This window comes from Mytilus edulis, chromosome 5 (assembly GCF_963676685.1).
Source record: "Mytilus edulis chromosome 5, xbMytEdul2.2, whole genome shotgun sequence".
NCBI lineage: Eukaryota > Metazoa > Mollusca > Bivalvia > Mytilida > Mytilidae > Mytilus > Mytilus edulis.
The window spans coordinates 89,142,222-89,165,652 of NC_092348.1; the positions used below are offsets into that span (position 1 = coordinate 89,142,222).

Genomic DNA, 23,431 nt, shown 5'->3' on the forward strand with positions numbered 1-23,431 from the left:
GATGTATATTATTTTTTTTTAGATAAATCAACACCGGGAACAGATGCGTTGTCGATCTGCGTAACAAGGGAGATAAGTGTAACAGAAAATGTCAACAATGGTGCTGTCAGAATCCAAAACGCAAAAGATAGCAAACTATAGATAAAATGAAAATATTAAGCACACGTTTATTGACAGCAACACATGACCTCTGTAAAAGGTACAAAGATACAAAAAATTGAAAACTGCCAACGCATGCAAAACTCGTCCGTAGTTCAAGTTACTTGCAAATGTTCTTGCGTAACAAATAACCCTGTGCCTGTGGTTTGGCAAGAGGTCTGGGACCACAGTTATTTCGAAGTGCATTATTTTTAGACAATGAATTAAAATTTAAAAAATCCAATCTGCACTTTCTCAATAATTTATTTACAGTGTGTTGTACTACTTTTGGGAGAAATTAAATAGAAAACTTCATAAGCTTTTAAACGTACTAATGAGTTTTATACTCTGAGGTTTTATACAATAGCGATATAAAATTACCAGAGCGATCAAAAATACAGAGAGATTATAAGGTCAAGTTTACACTTACTAAAAACTAAAATATTGACAATTTTTATGTTAAATATGGGTCTTGAAATCTTTTAACAGCTTCCGAAAATATGCTAATTCTTAACAGTCGGAAACCCAGTTGAAATAGAACAAAAGAATTGAAGCTCTTTGTTAGAGAAGCCGATAAATGCTTACTGTAATGTTTACTATAGTGACAAAATTTTTAAAAGTTAATAGAAACAAATAAAATGACAATTTTCTTCTCAATTAGGAAGTGCTTTATTTTAAAAACACCATTTGCATAAGTTTTCAATTTATCTAAAACATAGTTGAGAAGAACAATTAGATATCAAATCAACGACATGGGTATCTTTCAAGTTGGATCTGAAGTTGGATGTAGAAAATGCATAACCTCCGATTTTTTTGAAAAAATTACCACGGACGGAGAACATATCAATCTATTAGGTCAGCAATTTTCGTGTCTGCCCTTCCATTATGTAACTCAAGAAAAAATTCCAAAAAAAGGGTAACAATTTTATCGAAAAGAGAAAATCTAGCGACCTTTTTATGTAAGGGCGTGTTTGAGTTGAATATTTTGTCTTGATATCATACAAAGCAAGAATATTTCATACATCGTCTCGCTTCAGATTCTATCATTTTTATATATCAAAGCTACAGGTTGACTTTAAAACATAAACAATCACAGTACTAAACGATGAAATATATGGGTCAAGTGAAATTCCTATCTAATGAATCACAAAAACAGAGTAGGTGTGTTCGAATAGCTATTTTTTTTACTAAAAGTACTTAAAGACAGTCTTTCAAGTTGGATGATGAAAATGCATATCTTCGAAAAATTATAATTTTTTGTGTGTAATAACTAGGGTTTATAGTTTTCAACCACTAAACAAATCAAGTCTGCCCTTCCACGAAATATTTAAGAATTTTTTTAAATGTTTATGAATTTTCGAAAATTCCACCTGACAACCGATCAGACAACAGTTTTAAGTTGAATCAATGCAGACAAGATCACAAACTGATGCTCATTTGCTAGTTGATACATTTGTCTTTTCAAATACAACTGGACTGGGTTGCACAAACGTCTATTAAAGTTAATAGTCAATTAAAAGTACACTTAAATTTAATAGTCTATTACTTGCGTTGCACAAAATTTAATTAACGTTAATAGTCTATTAACTCACTATTAAATTTAATTGAACGAACGAGCGCTATTAAGTCCTTAATTGTACATTTAAAATGGATGCCATGCAAGTGCTTGGATTACTTGTACCTCAAAATCAGCCGAAGAATACCGTGACAGGCTTCTCAACTCGATGATTTGACGGACTGAGAGCCTCGCACAGCCGGTGATATCCCACATTGTATGATTTCGTCACAAAAAGAATTGTTTTTGTTATTATTAAAATAATAATAAAAAGAAAAGATAAAAATTAATAAGTTTTTGAAGCATAAATGAAGATATAATTGTAATTCTATGATTAACCATTGTCATTATGAATCTATTAGGGAAACAATGGTTTTATTTTCAATACGGCAAGTGTCATTAAACTGAAGAAAAAACTTTTGCCCTTATCCTTGGAAGTATGCTTTGTTCAAACTGAAATATATTTCTTAGTATAAAATCCATTCTCCAAAATTAACAATTTTTAAAAGGCATGCATGGACGAAAGCATTGGACATTTGAAAACCTTTTATAACAGGGGTGAAGAATGTGCAATCTCCGTTGACGCTTTGATAAAGAGTGCTTTCTTTCACGTCCGCATTTCTATTAAGTATGGCATGCCGGGTTAACATTTTAATGATTACTACAGATTGGAGAAATGAATAACAGAACAGTGCACAATAACGTACAATAACATACATTGTTATTCGTAGGAGATAAGAGAAACTACGTGATACTTTTAATCTTTTTTTTTTATTATTTAAGATGGCATGGTGTATATTGTCCATAATATTTATATCCAATACATATTTTTAAAACAATATTTTTTTTGCAACTGAAAACTGTAATGAAGATAAAACAAAACTATCCGACACTTTGGTATATCTTTGGATATAAACTTAAAATAAATATCTGATATTCACATGGGATAGGGTTCATAATAACATAAATTATTGGACTTATTTGGGGTTGCCTAGATATTCCGACACATTATTATTCCGACACCCCACTGTTCCGACACCCCAATAGACCGACAAAGGTTAATAACTGCAGTTATAGAAAATATACTTCATGAATAGAGCTTCACGAAGGTGTGGATGTGGGTTTACAGAATAGAGAATAATGGGGGAAATTTAAAGAATTATAGAGAAAAATTGACCAATACCAAAGAATTAATAGAGAAAAATGAGGTGTTAAAATATAAAGATTGGAGAATAATTGGCAAAAAGTATAAAAAATACAGATAAGAATTAACGACCCCCTCCTCCGCAATCCAATTACCCCTTCATAAAATAGTTGGCACTGTCACAGGAAGGTTCCAGTTTTCATTATTCCGATTTACCAGCATTTTTTGCTGTTGTAAACTTGTTCTTACAGATTCCTCGTATGCATAGACCGCAATACATTTTACAAAGTTCTATTTGGTTTAACACTGTCTTTAGAGTTCAATGTATTAACTTTAAATAATTCACTCTTCAATTAAGTAGTGTATAAACATTGTTGTATATAAACAAACTAAACTAATGTTCTTCTCAAAATAATTTTGTAATGCGTGGATACATCGGACTGCATCGTACGATAACAATATTGGGTCAATGGAAGGCGTCCCAGAAAAAAAATAAAATAGCCTTGCCAAACGTCAAAATTATTTGGACTAGGTCAATATTATAATATTGTCAATGATTTAACTAGTCTTTGCTATGCAATAACAAATATGGCAGTTTTAAATTACAGCCGTAGTTTTTCTTCGTAAAATTCTACATCCAGCAGATCGATATTGGTGTCAACATTGAAAATTAATACACATTTTCCCTAAAATACGATGTATTTAAACTAATAATGTGTAAATGTAATCTCCATTGACGTTTTGATAAATAGTGCTTTCTTTCACGTCCGCATTTCTATCCAGTATGGCATGCCAAGTTAACATTTTAATGATTACTACAGATAAGAAACACAAATAACAGAACAGTGCACAATACCATACATTGTTATTCGTAGGACATAAAGAGAAACTACGTGATAATTTTGATATATTACACAGTGAATTAATTTAGTTTTTTTTTTAAATAAAGATGGCATAGTGAATACTGTCCATAATATTTATATCTAACCAAGAAATATCTGATATTGACATGGGATAGGGTTCATTATAACATAAACAATTATTGGACTTTTGGGGATCGCCCAGATATTCCGACACCCCACTGGTCCAACACCCCAATAGTCCGATAAAGGTTAATAAGTGCCGTAATAGAAAATATACTTCATGAGTAGAGCTTCGTGAGGGTGTTGATGTGGATTTACAGAATAGAGAATAATGATGGGGGGATTAAAGAATAGAGAAAAATGAGGTCCTAAAATAATGGGCAAAAGTATGAAAAATAGAGAAAATGGCAAACATTTTAAAGAATACAGATATGAAAGACCCCCTCCTCCCCAATGCAGACACCCTTTGATAGAATAATTGTTGACATGGTATTTGAACTATTCGTACCATGACCATATGCATATAAAGAAACTGAAAACTTTGCAAATTTTGGTATAAGAAAATGGGAACACATTCTACTAAAAAAAAAGAAATGTCATCGGCAGTGCAGTCTCTCTTCATAAAGAAAAATGTTCACGTAATCAGGGAACGACCATTTAACTTCAAGGGGGTTATGGTTTTTTCCTAAAAAAAAATATTCTGATCGCCAATTTGATAGAAAAAAATATTTCTGGTCAAGCAGATGAAAAAAAATATTTAGAATGCAGATTCCCCAAACCTTACATGTATATAGTGTTAAACAACACATGCAAACATGCGACACGAACATTACTCTAGCAACCAACACCACCCCTTTTGACACTCACAATGGAAGGTGCCAGTTTTCACTATTCCGATTTACGAGCATTTTTTGCTGTTGTAAACTTATTCTAACAGATTCCTCACAGAGAACGCGGCAAACTTTATAAAGTTCTATTTGGTTTACCACAGTCTTTATAATTGAACGTACCGCGTATTAACTAACTCTTCAATTAAGTAGTGTATGAACATTGTTGTATAAATTTAACTAAACTAATGTTCATCTCAAAATAATTCTGTACACTAAACTAGGCATCTCGCATACAATCGTCTAAGCGGTAAAGCCTAACTAGAACCTTAACTTTCTAATTTCTCTGCTTTGGGAGAGATACATAGCTGTGTATCGTCATGTTAGTTATTCGATAAAGCTTCCCAAAGCTTATTTAGTTTGACAAAATGTTCGCTACACCGCGTCTCATTCATTCTTTATTTTTAGGGGTGAATATATACGACCACTTTCACTAATACGTATTTACCGATCAACCGTGAAAAATTTTCTGAGCCTGCTGCAAACAAAATTCCTGGTGGTTCCTATTAAATACTAGTATGTACTTTCATTGTCTAGTGGCAGTTCAAGTGTCATTGACTTTTTTTTCATGCCGGATGGCAACTATTACAGGGCCTATCTATTGTTTTTTACTGTCAAATGATTGTTCTCGGCCTGAACATGCATGTCAATAATATTTGCCACTGGACATCACGCAAAATTGAAATATTGTAAGTACTTTATGATATGTTACTTGTATTATTATTATACCCCCGCTTTGAAAAAAAGAGGGGTATACTGTTTTACCTCTGTCCTTCCGTCAGTCCGTCAGTCCGTCAGTCCATCAGTCCATCAGTCCGTCAGTCCGTCAGTTCGTCCGTCCCATGAATATTTTTCGTCACATTTTTCTCAGGAACTACACTACCAGGATTTCTGAAATTTGGTTTCAGGCTTGATATAAGTCAACTAAACTGTGTGATGCGTTTTCAGATTCATCACTCAACATCTTCCTGTTTACCGAACACTTGTATCATTTTTACACCTGATAGCAAATGCATATTTGGACGGGGGTATCATCAGTGAGCAGAAGCTCACAGTTTCACTTGTTTTTAGGACTATCAGGAGGAATGTAGGTATAACTGATGGGATTTTTCTTTTGAAATCAAAATTATTTATTTAAAAAAGTTGTTGAATTATTCCATGTCAGACTATTTGGGGTATTGGAATATCATGGGGTGTCGGACTAATGGGACGTCGGACTATTGGGTTGTCGCACCAATGTGGTGTCGGACTAATGGGACATCTGAATAACGGGGCTGCCCCGATTTATGATACTTAATTTCTTCCCTCGTGTATTTTGCAATTTATTGTATCTTGTTTGAAATAAATTAGCGGCTAAGTTTTTTTCATGGGAGATTAAAAATTACTGATTTTACCACGTTTGTGCTAAATACTATAGTAATTTATTCGAGTTCCCAACCTTCCATAAACGAAGTGAAAAATAGACTTAGATTGAGTCAGACTCTCAAAATGGAAGATATAAATATAGCAGGCTGCAGTTGTCAATTTTCTTTTGTAGACGTCGACTATAAAATTTACATTTAAATTAGTAACATAATGGAATTTAAGACTAATGCTTTTTTATTCCCCTATTCCCCTCGTTTTTCGAGACTTTTCTATCTTTTTCAATACAACATATGCAATTTCTTGTATTTTGGAATTGGACATGTTTTGGTGTCAATTGAAAGTAGACCCAGGGTTGCGTTCAATATATTAGCGGCTACGTAGATGTATGACTATTGAACGTGTAGCTAGCCTAGCAGCTACGTAGATATTAATAGCAGCTAGGCTAGCTACACGTTCAATAGTCATAAATCTACGTAGCACTATGTAGCACTATTAAGCTGCTTCGATGTTGAACACAACCCCGTTGAAAAATGCTGAAATCGCTGAAATTGTTTTGACGTCATGAAAAATTGATGAAAATCGCTGAAATCGTGTTGACGTCATGAAAAATTGATGAAAATCGTGAAAATCATGATGACGTCGTGAAAACGATGAAAATCGTAATGATGTTGTGAAAAAATGATGAAACTCGCAGAATTAAATGGAGCTTAATTGACTATTAAAATGTTAATAGTCACTTAATTGTCTATTAGTTAATAGTATCCTTAAAAGTGATTCGTGCAACGCTATTAAATCACTCTATTAACTAATTGTCAATTAGATATTTAATAGTCTATTAGAAGTTAATAGTCTATTAACTTAATAAACGTTTGTGCAACCCAGTCCTGGCATATAAGGATCTTAATGGTGCAATGTGGATACATTTATCGGTTTCCAAGAGCAAAATTGGCAGCGCGTCATCCCTACAATGGCTTTCATTTCTACGATTGTGAAAATGAACTAGCATAATGGGGAGATAATTTTGACGAAGTAGAATCCAGACTGTTAACCTCTACAGCTGGACCTTTAATTTGAAATTCATGTCATCATGACCCAAATTATTTTACAGTGTAATTTCATCCCCCTACTTGTTATTTTAGGTATAATGCATGAAGAAATAAATTTAGAAGGGGTAAAAAACAAATTGCAAGTAACACAATGTCCACACAAGGGACTTTATTCACGGACAATGGAAATCAAAAGACATTAACTGTGTTCCCAGACCAAGAGGCTTACAAGAGGTTTCAGCCAACTAACCGATTCAGACACAAGTCATTTATCATGTTTTTGAAAACAATATTATTGAATTGCTGCACTGCAGTTGAAAAAAGGAGATAAAGCAGTACTTACAAATATAGAATTAAGAAAATATGGTGACAACACTAGTCCAAATGACTTAGAAATTTATAACTATCATGACTATGGGTCACCATTCAGGCATTCAATAATGAGCACCACTCACATTGCATAATATTTAATAGTATTTACATTATAGCTATAAAAGGCCATGAAAAGTCAAATGTAAAACAATTCAAACAAGAAAACTAATGGCCTGATTTATGTCCAAAACAATGAATGAAAAAATAAACATGATATACAATTCAACAAGCACAGAATAACAGGCTAGCTCCTGAATTGCGAAAGGCACATTATGATTCAGAATGTGGCTGGGTTAAGCTTAAATTTGTTGGAGCCAAACCCTTCCCCTAAACATTTTTTAACCATAAGTTAAGGTTCATCCTTTGGCTAAAATTGCTACGTTTTCACCTCAAAAATTTCTCAGAATACAGGAAAACCTTTGCATCTGGAAAAGTTTTAAGACATAGCATGCCCTTGATACATGTATATGTAGATAAAATTCAAATTCATTGCATAAATGTTTTAGAAAATTTAAAACTTAAGGGGGCACTTTTTTTTGTTTTTTTGGAAGCTTTATCATGTTTATGTTTAATTAGGCACTATCCCTATCAATAGATAACTAAATCATATTTGTTATTTGTAGAACAACAAGTTTGGAAATTCTGAAGATTTTAAAAAGACATTTGACAGTCAGTGAAACAGCAACAGCATTGAGACCATTTTATCTTGCAGTACATCCAGATTTTTATGGACAGTTTCCAGTAGAAAGGGTAAGTACTTGAGATAGTTTTTTGGATATGATTGCTTTCAAGCAATCTGTAGACTTATACCATTGGCTCAGGGCAATACCCTCACATCAACCGTTTCATTCTAAACATTAAGGAACAATACAGATTCTTATGATTGTCTTGGTTTAAAAGGTAAAAACAAACAAAGGGATTGAATTTAAACAACTTTCCTATAATGTTCTTCTCATAATCTTCATGTTTGATAAATCCCTTGACTTATATGCGTGTTTTTAACAACACGGAAAATCAGAATTAAGCAGTATTTATATTTAGTGTTTTTAAAAAGAAGTAGTTCCGGTAAGGGCCGATTTTGGCCTCAGATTTCAAGTTCATCTGACGAAATATTTTGGACACTTTTAAAACACTCTAGTGTCAATTTCAATTGATTCAATTCGTTTATGTGAAAGATTGTAACTGATTAAGTCATCAAAAACGCTCCGATTCAAGCTTAAATATGAAAAATTTATCAAATATGCAAAAAATCGTTCCTTTTCAGATGGTTTTTGTCAAAAATGAAAGTGGCCGCATCTGTGTTCATCTTCAACCTTTATATATGTTATGTATTATCATCAAATACAATTTACATTTCAATATTATGAATGAACGGAAACCGTCTAAAATTTTACTAAAATGCTAAAATTGTGAAGATTTTAGTAATTTAGCATGACTTAATGATAGTAGCACCCGATATATGTGCATTGTATTGTCAAAAACAGCCCATATTTGTGTAGCAGAAGTTTTCTACTTTCCAATTAATAGCTAAAAGGTTACATTTTCACAATTTTGTAAAACTGCTATATTTTGGGGCCAAAAAGGGGTCTCACTGAACCTACTCCTTTAGAAACACGTCATAGGGAATTCCCCAGTTTTGATAAAAATGAGAGAGTTCTCTGAATTCTGATAAATCTATTTCTGTCATATAAGAACTGAAGTGGAGTTTTTCTTATATGTTACCATTATGAAACTGATATTTGAGATTGTACTTCCATAAAGAAATAGAGAACCATCTAGGTCGTTTAATAAACATTTAATATACACTCTTGCTCCAGGGTTTGTTTTGGTAATTATGCGCATGTGTATAGTTTTCTTGACTTCAAGGGGTATTAGATTGAATGGTTGCTCTGGATTCCCCACTCGATTAATTGATTTATAACTCATGGGATCTTTTCTATGTGTGTCTGCTATTGAGGGTTATTGTTGTTGCATAATTTTAAATCATATGCATCATTTAAATTAAAATAAATGTAGTCCACATCGTAAAATTAGAACACCCCTTCAGGTGAAATGGAGTCTTCAATATTATCGTTTGGAGTTGTTTCCCTTCTGGAAGTGAATTCTGAATCAAAACAACACGTCGAGTATTAGCTCATCTGTTGATAAACGTTGTATTATATTAAAACGAATGCAATTTAAACCGAGAAATGAGAACGGAAAGGAGTCATGATCACTGACCCAAAGGAAATTAAATATTTAAAGAGTTAGGAATGGGGTTCCTCCTAGAATTAACGTAGAAAAGTAGGTGATAAGATACGACAGTGAAATACCTTCTCTCACTCTGAGTCTCAGTAACTGCTGTGGAAAGTAAACTTGGAATTGATAGTACAAAAATAAAACACAATAGGCCTAAGTACATTGTTCATACACTATTATCCGAGATTGGCTATTTTGTAACTATTCAGATTACGTAAATTACATTTTACATGTGCAGTTGAATAAGTTTTGAAAATAATATTATCCAGCTACATGTATACATGTGTCAATGAAACAACGGCAATCGTATCCCTCAGAGCAATCTGCTCTTTGATTGATATCTTGATGCTTAAGATAAGTCATTTTATATGCTGAGGGAATTGTATTATTGTTTGCAGTGACTAGAAGAGTTAACCAAAATGATGATGTCATAAAGAGAAATGGTATATCTTAAACCCCCCTAAACAGCAATGTCTAACACTCAAATAATCACATTCATGCAGCTGAACACTGTATAAAGTTGTGTTAAAAGTCAAATCATTTCAGTCCAACAATTCAAAGGGGAGATAATATAGCAAACAGTCATTTATTACATTATTATATAGAATGTAATTAAAATATTCTATAGTCAATGGAATTTCTCAAAAAGGTAGAACAGAAAATTGTGCAAGTCAGAAAATGAAAAATTATGTTTCAACATCTTGAAGGTGAGATAGATGAACTTGAATTTGCTTTATTAGCATGTCTTAGTTATATATATATATAAAAGTCTATAAAAACGACCAACCAGCAAATTTACTATGTACTGGATCGTCTAGAATAGGCGATACTATGCAGATAAGGAAAAAATTATATCAGTCTAAAGATTTGCACAACGGTACTGATAGAAGATGTTATAATACGAAAATGTTGTTATTAAATCGTGTTGACAAATATTTCGGCTCAACAAATGGCCTTCTTCAAGTGTCACAAGTTTTAACAATACTGATACATAATGTATAAGGTGTAAAAATAGATCAGTAATGATATATATATATATATATATATATATATATATAAAATTTACTTTGTTCATGTTGTTTCAGAGCAGAACTCATTTAAAGCCTTAACAAAGAAGCATTAAACCATATTTCTGATTAATTGTAGAAAGTAAATGAAGAATCCCTAAAGAAGTTACACGAGTATATAACTGACCTTCATAAAACAGGGAAAGCAAAGCCAACTGATATCAACTTTTATGTAAGAGGAAAACAACAAAATGGTAATGTCAAATAAATATATTGTAACAACATACGATTAATTCATTATTATTCCTTGATACCAATTTTTGTGGATTTCATTGGTACAGGGCAACCAAAGATATCACAAATGTTTAATGAATTACAAAATTTACATAAGAATGCATGCAAAATCTTTCTAAACTAGTTAGGAAATCCATGAGAAAGATTTTTTTCTCTCAATCCACGAAAATTGACATCCACAAATATAAATGAATCCTTAATATGATATTCTTTCAAATATTCAGTATATTATATGTAATAATGTAGTCTCTTATGTAAATTCTGTAACAGTACACTCAAAAATTTCATTGGAAACACTTAATACCTATTTCTGTTGTGGCAAAGTTCATTTGTATTTGTAACTATTATTTGAGAATTTTGCTATATTTTTAACTTAATACATGAATTGTAACATATAAAATAGATAAATACAAGTATGTGAACATGAAGTTACTGTCAGGAGATGTCAGATCCACAGTGACAACAGTACTGGAGTCGGTAGCTCTTCCATTAGATTATCTGGATACCATTCCAAGGGGACCTGTTACCACTAAAATTAGATGGGATTCATCCTATTATCATTTCACTGGTAAACAGAACCCACATGATGAGTATTACCAGGCTACCAGTAAACTACATACAGGTACTTTGATGTAAGTTGAATAACATCAAATAAGTGCATTAATTCAGATCTGCTACATATAACTCTAAAAGGAGATGATAAGGACATACTTGAAAAGATTATTTAACTCATATCTGGTAAGAAAGCTTTACAATGATCAATCTAGGGTAGAGATATAATCATACATACTATTGGTTTACCCATTGCATGTGCAAGCACCAAAAAAATAAATCATTGTTTATTTATACGGCTTTTCAAATAACAGGTTTAATAAAGATCAATCAATGTTACAGATTTGGCATACCGGTAAATAAGTATAGATTATAACATGGCCTTTTCCATATTGGCCCTGGTATCATCCAGAGACTCCCATATCGGCCTCAAGGCTTTAGCCGAGGGCCGATATGGGTCGAGGGATGATACCAGGGCCAATATGGAAAAGACATGTTATAATCTATTTATCACATATCTAAGTTCTGCAGAATAGAGACACAAAGTTCAATTATTACAATTTAATGAAACATAACAGGTAAAATTTTAAATTTTGTATCACAAAAGTGTCGTTAAGGACGCAATGACGTGATGTCATTTGGAATCAGGGCACAATATCAATATCGTCTTTTTTGCCCCGGGCAATTTTGAGGTTATTGCATATGCAAAACCCAACGTATTCGTAACAAATATGTGATAATAATTGGTATATTTGAATTGTACTTGTTTGAGAAAAAAATATTGCATGCTGGGACCCACAATACTAATAAGATAGCCTCTAAGTTTGAAATTGTGTGTCTTGAATACAACTAGAAGGGTTACCATGAACTCTGCATTTGATCTATAATTACTGCATACAAGTTTTATAAAACATAAAAAATATGTAGGATTGTTTTATTTTAGCTCATGGTTACAGAAAAAAGGGCCAGATGCCAAATTAAAATTAGAATCTAGTCAGAAGATACAGGAACAGATAAATGAACTTTATGAAGAACTGATAGATTTTGTTGGATTGGAAGATATAAATTGGTACAGTGATTGGGAAATCAATCATTATATGGGATGTCTTCGCTCATTTTCTAGATTTTGTCATAACCATCCAAAAGAAGTCAAGAATATTTTAAAAGGTAAAAATGAATTAATTTTCCATGCACAAACGCTGTATATATTTCAAAGTATTTAAATATAATTGGTTCACTAATATGCAAGAAGTACAGTTTTTATGACTTTCATGTATGTAAATTGTATTTGATATATGAAAGGGAAAGTTAGTATTTTGCAATAATTTTTTTTTTAATTTCTAGTTGTTTAAATCCTCACCACAACTTTAGGTATACTTTGTATGATATCCATGCAAATCCATGTTTTGAGAGTTTGTGCTCAGCAATGCCGCATATTATTGCAGATTAGAATTTTATTGACATTTATTTTTGTAACACACATGGTGTTTGTTCACATAGAGAAGATTAAATAATAAATCTGGTGTCACTTTACATGGAAAAATTGAACTAAGTATTATATTGTTACATTTTTAGGGGGAGGGTTGGGATCCCGCTTACATGTTTAACCAGCCACATTCTGTATGTATGTGCCTGTCCAAAGTCAGGAGCCTGTAATTCAGTGGTTGTTGTTTGTTTATGTGTTACATATTTGTTTTTTCTTCATTTTTGGTACATAAATTAGGACACTAGTTTTCTCATTTGAATTGGTTTTTTTATTGTCATTTTGGGGCCTTTTATAACGGACTATGCGGTATGGGCTTTGCTCATTGTTGAAGGCCGTACGGTGACCTATAGTTGTTAATGTCTGTGTCATTTTTGTCTCTTGTGGCAATCAAACCACATCGTCTTGTTTAATATTTGTAGAATGAGTTTTAAGTATTGGAATATAATATCTGATGTTGTTTTATAAAGAGAAATACTATTGAGAATTGCGACTTCTTATGAAGATAACAGTTTAGTATTTGAAAAATATATCTGATGTTGGTCTAAACAGAGAAATTGTATTAAGTATGGCTACATGTTTTATAGGTAGAAGTTTGGTATTTGGTAACAAGCCTGGTGTCAGTTTATATGGTGAAGTTGTACTTAGCAGTGGTGACTGTGATACAGATTGGATGACTGTGAGTTTTGTATCTTTAATTTTAATACGCCCGTCAAAATTTTGACGGGACGTATTCAGTGTTCTCCCCAGGCCGTTTTAGCGTCGCGGTACCGCGACGCTATATTTTTTCACCGTGATGCTATAATAATTCCCGCGACGCTATAATTATTTTGAAGATGCTATTTTACTTGTCCTCAATTTTGAACTTTCATCTATTATCGATTATGATCATAAAAGTTATATCACCTTTAATTGTAATCCCTTTAAGTCGGACACTAAAGGCAATTAAGAGATTAAATAGCTAGGTGTTAATTGCCCTCAGGGTGATAACTGTAAAAGTGTTTGGATGCGAATATCCCAAGCTGACACTTGTGACATGACTAATACCACGTGTCTGCAATCACCAATATCGACATGGAAAAATGCAATCACAAAACAATTCGAAATCAACGTTTTGTATTACGAAATTTCAGAGATTGAAACGATTTTTATTTTTTTTTAAAAGGTCGTTTATTTGTGCAACTCTCCAAAAATTACTTTCTTTCTCTTCCGGTAATACGAGAGCGAGAATTTTGGTTTAGAGCTAAAATAAGTTTAATACTTCTTTAATAAGTTATCATAATTGGCTTAAGTTTATGTTTAATCCATTTAATGCATTAAAAGCGTCTTATTCATTCACAATCTCTTGTCAAACAATGTTTATTCTCGGACTCATTTTCGTAAATTTTACTACGGCCGCCATTGCACATTTTTGTGTAAACTACGGATCGGAACCGGACCAGATATGACAAAAATCCGCATTTTCACGATAATGACAACAGATGGACAGTAGACAGAAAAAATATACCAAGAGAGAAAACTACGCTTTAACAGACTATTTGTTAGATAACTTTGTTAAAAATACATATGATTTTGATGTAAAGATAAGAAACAACTGGGACTAATTCATTGGGTGGCATGAAACAATGAATTTCATAAACATGATAAAAAAAAGTTTTTAAATTGATTTTTTTTTGCTTCTTTTGCTACTTTATCTTTACTTGATATTATATAAAAAGTAGTTAATTTTGTGTACTAGATAATTTAGTTTTGTATAAATACAGGTTGCACTGTAATGAACCATTCATTCATTTGACTTATTGTTGGGTAACTGAAACCACATATTTATTTTTATTTGGCACAAGAGGAAAAAAATAATTCTGTAACTATAAATGAATAAAGAAGACATAAACTGAAACAACTGTTTTTGTGGTTATAGTTTAATTGTATTCTCAGTTATGAATTGAACAATATAAACTAAAACATATAAAGGAAATGGAGCATCAACGCGACGCGACAAACGACATTAAAAAAAAATACAGTTATTTTTTTTTACGCAAAATGTGATGCTATCCAAAATTTCTGGGGAGAACACTGGACGTATTATGGTATACAAATGTCCGGTGTCCGTCCGTCCGTCTGTTTGTCCGGTGTAAACATGTCGCACCCTAACTTGGGAACGACTAATCTAAATTTCATGAAACTTAATATAGTTGTTTTTTATGATGGTCAAATGATCTGTATACTTTTTGGTGAAAATAAGATTTAAACTTTTTGAGTTACAGCACTTTGTAACTAAAACAGGGGTGTTTTGTTTTTTTCACATGTCGCACAGTATCTCAAAAACGATTCTTGAGTATTGCTTTAAACTTTACACACTTCTTAGTTATATTAATCTAAATATCTGTAAACTTTTTGGTGATGATTCAAAATTTCATTTTTGAGTTACTGAGTATTTTGTAAACAAGGGGGAGGGTTTTTTTTACATGTCGCGCCGTATCTCAAAAACGATTTATGATTATTGCTTAAAACTTTACACACTTCTTTCTTATATTAATCTAAAGATCTGTATATTTTTTGGTGATGATTCAAAATTTCATTTTTGAGTTATTGAGTATTTTGTAATAAAAGGGGGAGGGTTTTTTATATGTCGTGCTGTATCTCGAAAACGATTTATGATTATTGCATAAAACTTTACACACTTCTTTGTTATATTAATCTAAAGATCTGTATACTTTTTGGTGATAACTCAAAATTTTATTTTTGAGTTTTTGAGTATTTTGTAAAAAAGGGAAGGTTTTTTTTTACATGTTGCGCCGTATCTTAAAAACAATTTATGATTATTGCTTGAAACTGTACACACTTCTTTGTTATTTTAATCTAAAGATCTGTATACTTTTTGATTTGATTCAAAATTTTATTTTAGTGATATTTGTATAAAAAAACCCAGGGTGGGGGGGTTTCACATGTCCTGCCGTGTCTCAAAAACAATAAATGGTTATTGCTTAAAACTTTCTCAGAAATTATTTATGATTTTTGCATAAAACTTCCACACAAGACGTCGGGCGTATCATGCGCTCATGGCACAGCTGTTTATTGTAAAATATATAAAAGAAGGAGAAGTGGTAATATTGCCAATGAGACAATAATCGACCAGCGTACAAATGATGTACATATGGAAGTTTGCAACTACAGGTCATTATATGGCTTCAACAATTAAAAAACTCATACATATAATCAGTTATAACATACATGGACAACAAAAATTTGAAACTATTCAAAAAAACAAACCTAGCAAAATAGTTAATTTCCTTTTGTATTCTAGTAATTTATTATGATAAAATTTATTTATTGATGTTTGCAAGCCAAAAGACCTCAGAAATGTTCAGTATGATTTAAAGGAATAACTATACAATAACTTTTTTTAAAGTTTTTGTCCTATGTGCCAGCTTATGATGCAGTTTTAGAAAGATTACCCTATATGGAGAAAAGATTATCAGAACTTCTAGGAAATATTAAAATTGATCGTAGAAAGAAGAAGCAGATTATGATGGCAACAGAATATGAACTGATTCTCAATAAAATTCTCAATTGTTTACGGAATTGTCAGGGTGATGTTGATAGATATTTCAATGGAGAAGATTTATCTCACCTTGAACTTGTTGTAGAAGAGTAAGTGTAGCAGATTTATTTTGTGTAACAATTCGTTAAAATAATCCTTATTGATTCAGTTTTCATGATTTTAGAAAAACTGCATTTAATGCTGTATATTTACAATGTACTTATATTATCTAATACTGTGGGTTCATTATCATTCGGTGGATACCAATTTTTGTGGTTTCTGTTGGAACAGTTGAACCACTAATTTAATTGCTCAACTAATCACACATTTGCTATTGGGTTGTGTACAGACTTCGAAAAAACCACGAAATCAAATATCCTTGAAAATACAACATTTCCTCAATCCACAAAAATTGATACCCACGAAAATAAAAAAATCCACAGTATTAAAAATAATCATCTGCAAATAGTTTATAAAAAGTTGTACAAATAATTTTATACATAATCAAGTCAAATGTAATTTTAAAACAGGGGGGTCTTGATGCTGGGGAATCTAACATTTTACTTTAACAATATCATTTCCTCCCCTATAAATGTATATGCTGCACAAGTAAGTATAACAAGAAGATGTGGTATGATTGCACATGAGACAACTCTCCACAAGAGACCAAAATGACACACAAATTAACAACTATAGGTCACTGTATGGCCTTCAACAATGAGCAAAGCCTTTACCGCATAGTCAGCTATACAAGGCCCCAAAATGATTTATACATATATATTTGATATCCAATTAACTGCAGAATTATTTTATTTCAATATGTTTGAAGAAAATACAGCTCTTGGCAGGCTATATGGCCCTTAAAGAAAGACAGCATCTTCAAACAAAATCGATTGATATTGGCATACTGCTTATTGACTATTGTGATTTATGATAGATTATTTTATTTAACAGAGGATCAGCACCAATGACATTATCATCTAATGGAAAGTTTGTGACCCCTTCCTCTATACCTGGAATAGTGTTGGTTAAATTCATAGCCGAAAATAAAGACAAGGCCTATATGATACTACAGGATATGGCATTGTAAGTCACATAATATAAAAATTGAGAATGGAAATGGGGAATGGGTCAAAGAGACAACAACCCGACCATAGAGCAGACAACAGCAGAAGGTCACCAACAGGTCTTCAATGCAGCAAGAAATTCCCACACCCGGGAGGCGTCCTTCAGCTGGCCCCTAAACAAATATATATACATGTTCAGTGATAATGAATGCCATACTAAACTCCAAATTGTACACAAGAAACTAAAAGTTAAGATAATACAAGACTAACAAAGGCCAGAGGCTCCTGACTTGGGACAGGCGCAAAAATGCGGCAGGGTTAAACATGTTTATGAGATATCAACCCTCCCCCTGTACCTCTAGCCAATGCAGAAAAGTAAACGCATAACAATACACACATTAAAAATCAGTTCAAGAGAAGTCTGAGTCTGATGTCAGAAGATGTAACCAAAGAAAATAAACAAAATGGCAATAATACATAAATATTATGTATACAGGGTATAAAGTTTTATTTAAGTTTTTATTAAAAAAAAAAAAAAAAAAAAATTGGAAAGGAGACCTAGTATGATTGCCAATGAGACATTTTACCACAACAAGATTTCAAACAACCTTAATTCAATATATACAGCCTTCAACAATGAGCATTATCATTCTTGGAAATGCAAATTTTGTGGATTTCAAGCTTATAGGTGAACCAGGTTAATAAAGTAAAATTTTTCTATTCTCAACTGACAACACAGAAATAAAATGGCTTCAAGTTTAAAAGAAAAACAAATGTCAATAGGTTTGAACTAGTACATTTATTCTTGCATATTTCCATGTCTGGCTCTTCTTTTAATTTTTATTTGTTTAAGATTTGTGTATTAGTGAGAAATACATTTTTTTTATTTATTTTTTTTCCAGACAAGGTGGGATGGAAAAGATGTATAAAAAACTTTGTATAGAAGAGTTTCAGTTGTTATCACTGAAGAAAGAAGAAAATGTATCACCTCATAAAATGATTCATTGTTGTGAGAGGTTATTGTATGATCAAATCTTTCTACAGTCTGGACTACACAATTCTAAGTTAAATATAGCTCATTACTATGCACTGATGCATGATGGGGAAATGACCATACCATGGAACTGGACGAGTGATATATCATAAATGTTTAGTTGCAGTGTTTTTGTTCAAATATGAATTTTATTTTATACCCGTCATTTTAATTGTGTGTAGATTAAAAACCTTCTTTTTTTTTTATATACTTTTGCCATACCATAGTACACATAGTACATAAATATTATTTTCTGGTGATTTTATACCAATATGAATTTGTATTTTGTACATGGTATTTAAGAGTGTAGAAAATTGAATGTTTCTATTGAATTTAATTTATATACCTTAAGTAAAAAAACATGATGACCACTTTATAAATGGTCAGATATTTTGATTTCTGTAATAAATTTGAACAGCCTATTATGAGGGCATAAATTTTTTTTTAAAAAAATAGGCAGCTAAATAAAGCAGGTATCAGTTTTTAATGTTTTAATTTGGCCAATAAAGGCAGTTATTGAGTGTCCAAGAACAAGGAATCCTACCACAACTTGAATTTGATCAAATCATACAAGGTTTCTGTTAGTGATAAAAGGATACAATTTGTTTAACATTGTATATTTTCGTAATCAGATGGAAAACATTAATCAGTTATATTGTAAACGGTAATTTACTCAGAATTGTCCCAGAAAATAAGACTGAAAACTGGAAGGCATGCCTGGTATCTTGCCTCACTGCTTGCCTGGTATCTTGCCTCACTGCTTGCCTGGTATCTTGCCTCACAGCTTTAGATTAATCCTGTCAGAATACAATTACTGTGGATTCATTATAATTCCTTGGATACTAATTTTTATTGGAGCCTAGGATCCACAAATTCAAATATCCAACGAATTACATATTTTGTATAGGAATTTGTGCAAACTTTGGAAAAACCACAAAATCAAATATCCACCAAAATGGAAGATTTATACAATCCACCAAAATTGAAACCCACGAAAATAAATGAATCCACAGTAAATTTTTATTGCATTTCATGAAGATGTATTGTGGAATAGCATAAATTGTTGACATACGCTAGGTAAATTTTTTTTATTGTAAACTACATATAAATTTATGCAAAATACTAATGTTTGAGTCAAAAATTAGATACAGTAACCAAACCTTTTTGATTTATATTTTCAATCTGGATAAAATTACTAATCAGAACAATTTATTTATTTGAACATGTACCCTTATTTTAGACCTGATAAGTGTTGAAAAGTTGATCAAACCTTTAAACCATATTCTGCTTATGTTAAGCAGAGATTTTTTATACGACCGCAAAATTTGAAAAAATTTTCGTCGTATATTGCTATCACGTTGGCGTCGTCTGCGTCGTCGTCGTCGTCCGAATACTTTTAGTTTTCGCACTCTAACTTTAGTAAAAGTGAATAGAAATCTATGAAATTTTAACACAAGGTTTATGACCACAAAAGGAAGGTTGGGATTGATTTTGGGAGTTTTAGTCCCAACATTTTAGGAATTAGGGGCCAAAAAGGGCCCAAATAAGCATTTTCTTGGTTTTCGCACTATAACTTTAGTTTAAGTAAATAGAAATTTATGAAATTTTGACATAAGGTTTATGACCACAAAAGAAAGGTTGGGATTGATTTTGGGAGTTTTGGTTCCAACAGTTTAGGAATTAGGGGCCAAAAAAGGGCCCAAATAAGCATTATTCTTGGTTATCGCACAATAACTTTAGTTTAAGTAAATAGAAATCAATGAAATTTAAACACAATGTTTATGACCACAAAAGGAAGGTTGGTATTGATTTTGGGAGTTTAGGTCCCAACAGTTTAGGAATTAGGGGCCAAAAAAGGGCCCAAATAAGCATTATTCTTGGTTATCGCACAATAACTTTAGTTTAAGTAAATAGAAATCAATGAAATTTAAACACAATGTTTATGACCACAAAAGGAAGGTTGGTATTGATTTTGGGAGTTTAGGTCCCAACAGTTTAGGAATTAGGGGCCAAAAAGGGACCCAAATAAGCATTTTTTTTGGTTTTCGCACCATAACTTTAGTATAAGTAAATAGAAATCTATGAAATTTAAACACAAGGTTTATGACCATAAAAGGAAGGTTGGTATTGATTTTGGGAGTTTTGGTCCCAACAGTTTAGGAATAAAGGGCCCAAAGGGTCCAGATTTAAACTTTGTTTGATTTTATCAAAAATTGAATAATTGGGGTTCTTTGATATGCCGAATCTAACTGTGTATGTAGATTCTTAATTTTTGGTCCCGTTTTCAAATTGGTCTACATTAAGGTCCAAAGGGTCCAAAATTAAACTTAGTTTGATTTTAACAAAAATTGAATCCTTGGGGTTCTTTGATATGCTGAATCTAAAAATGTACTTAGATTTTTTATTATTGGCCCAGTTTTCAAGTTGGTCCAAATCGGGGTCCAAAATTAAACTTTGTTTGATTTCATCAAAAATTGAATAATTGGGGTTCTTTGATATGCCAAATCTAACTGTGTATGTAGATTCTTAATTTTTGGTCCCGTTTTCAAATTGGTTTACATTAACGTCCAAAGGGTCCAAAATTAAACTAAGTTTGATTTTAACAAAAATTAAATTCTTGGGCTTATTTGATATGCTTTATCTAAATATGTACTTTGATTTTTGATTATGGGCCCAGTTTTCAAGTTGGTCCAAATCAGGATTCCATATCAAGTATTGTGCAATAGCAAGAAATTTTCAATTGCACAGTATTGCACAATAGCAAGAAATATCTAATTGCACAATATTGTGCAATAGCAATTAATTTTCAATTGGAGTTATCTTTCTTTGTATAGAATAGTAGTTGATAATATATGTTGGAAATTTGCCAGACATGACTATGATGTCATTTTCTATTTTTATTTGCCAATAACTTTATGTAAATAACTTCATTGGAAATTTGCCAATATAAAATGTTGCTGATGAAGCTTTTTTTATACGACCGCAAATTTTGAAAAAAATTTCGTCGTATATTGCTATCACGTTGGCGTCGGCCCAAATAAGCATTTTCTTGGTTTTCGCACTATAACTTTAGTTTAAGTTAATAGAAATCTATGAAATTTTGACACAAGGTTTATGACCACAAAAGAACGGTTGGGATTGATTTTGGGAGTTTTGGTCTCAACAGTTTAGGAATTAGGGGCCAAAAAAGGGCCCAAATAAGCATTATTCTTGGTTTTCGCACAATAACATTAGTTTAAGTAAATAGAAATCAATGAAATTTAAACACAATGTTAATGACTACAAAAGTAAGGTTGGTATTGATTTTGGGAGTTTAGGTCCCAACAGTTTAGGAATTAGGGGCCAAAAAGGGACCCAAATAAGCATTTTTCTTGGTTTTCGCACCATAACGTTAGTATAAGTAAATAGAAATCTATGAAATTTAAACACAAGGTTTATGACCATAAAAGAAAGGTTGGGTTTGATTTTGGGAGTTTTGGTTCCAACATAATAAGGGGCCCAAAGGGTCCAAAATTAAACTTTTGTTTGATTTCATCAAAATTGAATAATTGGGGTTCTTTGATATGCTGAATCTAACTGTCATGACTGTGTATGTAGATTCTTAACTTTTGGTCCCGTTTTCAAATTGGTCTACATTAAGGTCCAAAGGGTCCAAAATTAAACTTAGTTTGATTTTGACAAAAAATGAATCAGTTAGGTTCTTTGATATGCTGAATCTAAAAATGTACTTAGATTCTTGATTATTGGCCCAGTTTTCAAGTTGGTCCAAATCGGGGTCCAAAATTAAACTTTGTTTGATTTCATCAAAAATTGAATAAATGGGGTTCTTTGATATACCAAATCTAACTGTATATGTAGATTCTTCATTTTTGGTCCTGTTTTCAAATTGGTCTACATTAAAGTCCAAAGGGTCCAAAATTAAACTTAGTCTGATTTTAACAAAAATTGAAATCTTGAAGTTCTTTGATATGCTGAATCCAAAAATGTACTTAGATTTTTTATTATGGGCCCAGTTTTCAAGTTGGTCCAAATCAGGATCTAAAATTATTATATTAAGTATTGTGCAATAGCAAGTCTTTTCAATTGCACAGTATTGCGCAATGGCAAGAAATATCTAATTGCACAATATTGTGAAATATCAAATTTTTTTTTAATTAGAGTTATCTTTCTTTGTCCAGAATCAACTTAAATCTTTGTTATATACAATATACAATGTATATTCACTTTTTACTACCAACTGATAAATTAAAATAATCTTTACCATTCAGTGATAACAAGCAGTTTTTTTACATCTTAATATTTTATGATGTATTTAAATGAGTAGTTATTGTTGCAAACTCCATTAGAAATTTTAATTGAGATTAGTTTTGGAATAAGGGAAAGGGGGATGTGATTAAAAAAATTGGGTTCAATTTTTCTCATTTGAAATTTCATAAATAAAAAAGAAAATTTCTTCAAACATTTTTTTGAGAGGATTAATATTCAACAGCATAGTGAATTGCTCTAAGAGAAACAAAAATTTTAAGTTCATTAGAACACATTCATTCTGTGTCAGAAACCTATGCTGTGTCAACTATTTAATCACAATCCAAATTTAGAGCTGAATCCAGCTTGAATGTTGTGTCCATACTTGCCCTAACCGTTCAGGGTTCAACCTCTGCGGTCGTATAAAGCTACGCCCTGCGGAGCATCTGGTTCCTTATCTTATCTAAAATGTTTTTAGATAATGTATGTTGGACATTTGCCAGACATGACTATGATGTCATTTTCTATTTTTATTTGCCAATAACTTTATGTAAATAACTTCATTGGAAATTTGCCAATATAAAATGTTGCTGATGAAGTT

General features: G+C 31.8%; 1 protein-coding gene across 1 annotated transcript; it reads left to right on the plus strand.

Annotated features, from left to right (window-relative positions):
- The first annotated feature begins 38 nt into the window (after positions 1 to 38).
- On the plus strand, positions 39 to 19,018 carry LOC139524741 (T-cell activation inhibitor, mitochondrial-like). The gene is made up of 9 exons (XM_071319797.1): positions 39 to 199; positions 7,994 to 8,120; positions 10,755 to 10,869; positions 11,313 to 11,541; positions 12,405 to 12,628; positions 13,532 to 13,623; positions 16,354 to 16,595; positions 17,440 to 17,571; positions 18,455 to 19,018. Exons 1-9 carry the CDS (start codon positions 147 to 149, stop codon positions 18,696 to 18,698), a joined length of 1,458 nt encoding a protein of 485 aa, XP_071175898.1. The 5' UTR covers positions 39 to 146; the 3' UTR covers positions 18,699 to 19,018.
- Positions 19,019 to 23,431: the final 4,413 nt, after the last annotated feature.

What these genes read in the sequence shown, in the direction of transcription:
- LOC139524741 (XM_071319797.1), top strand. Translation starts at nt 147, where the DNA reads ATGAAAATATTAAGCACACGTTTATTGACAGCAACACATGACCTCTGT. An exon ending in GACAGTTTCCAGTAGAAAGG is followed by an intron (nt 8,121 to 10,754) that starts GTAAGTACTTGA and finishes GATTAATTGTAG; the next exon opens with AAAGTAAATGAAGAATCCCT. An exon ending in ATACTACAGGATATGGCATT is followed by an intron (nt 17,572 to 18,454) that starts GTAAGTCACATA and finishes TTTTTTTTCCAG; the next exon opens with ACAAGGTGGGATGGAAAAGA.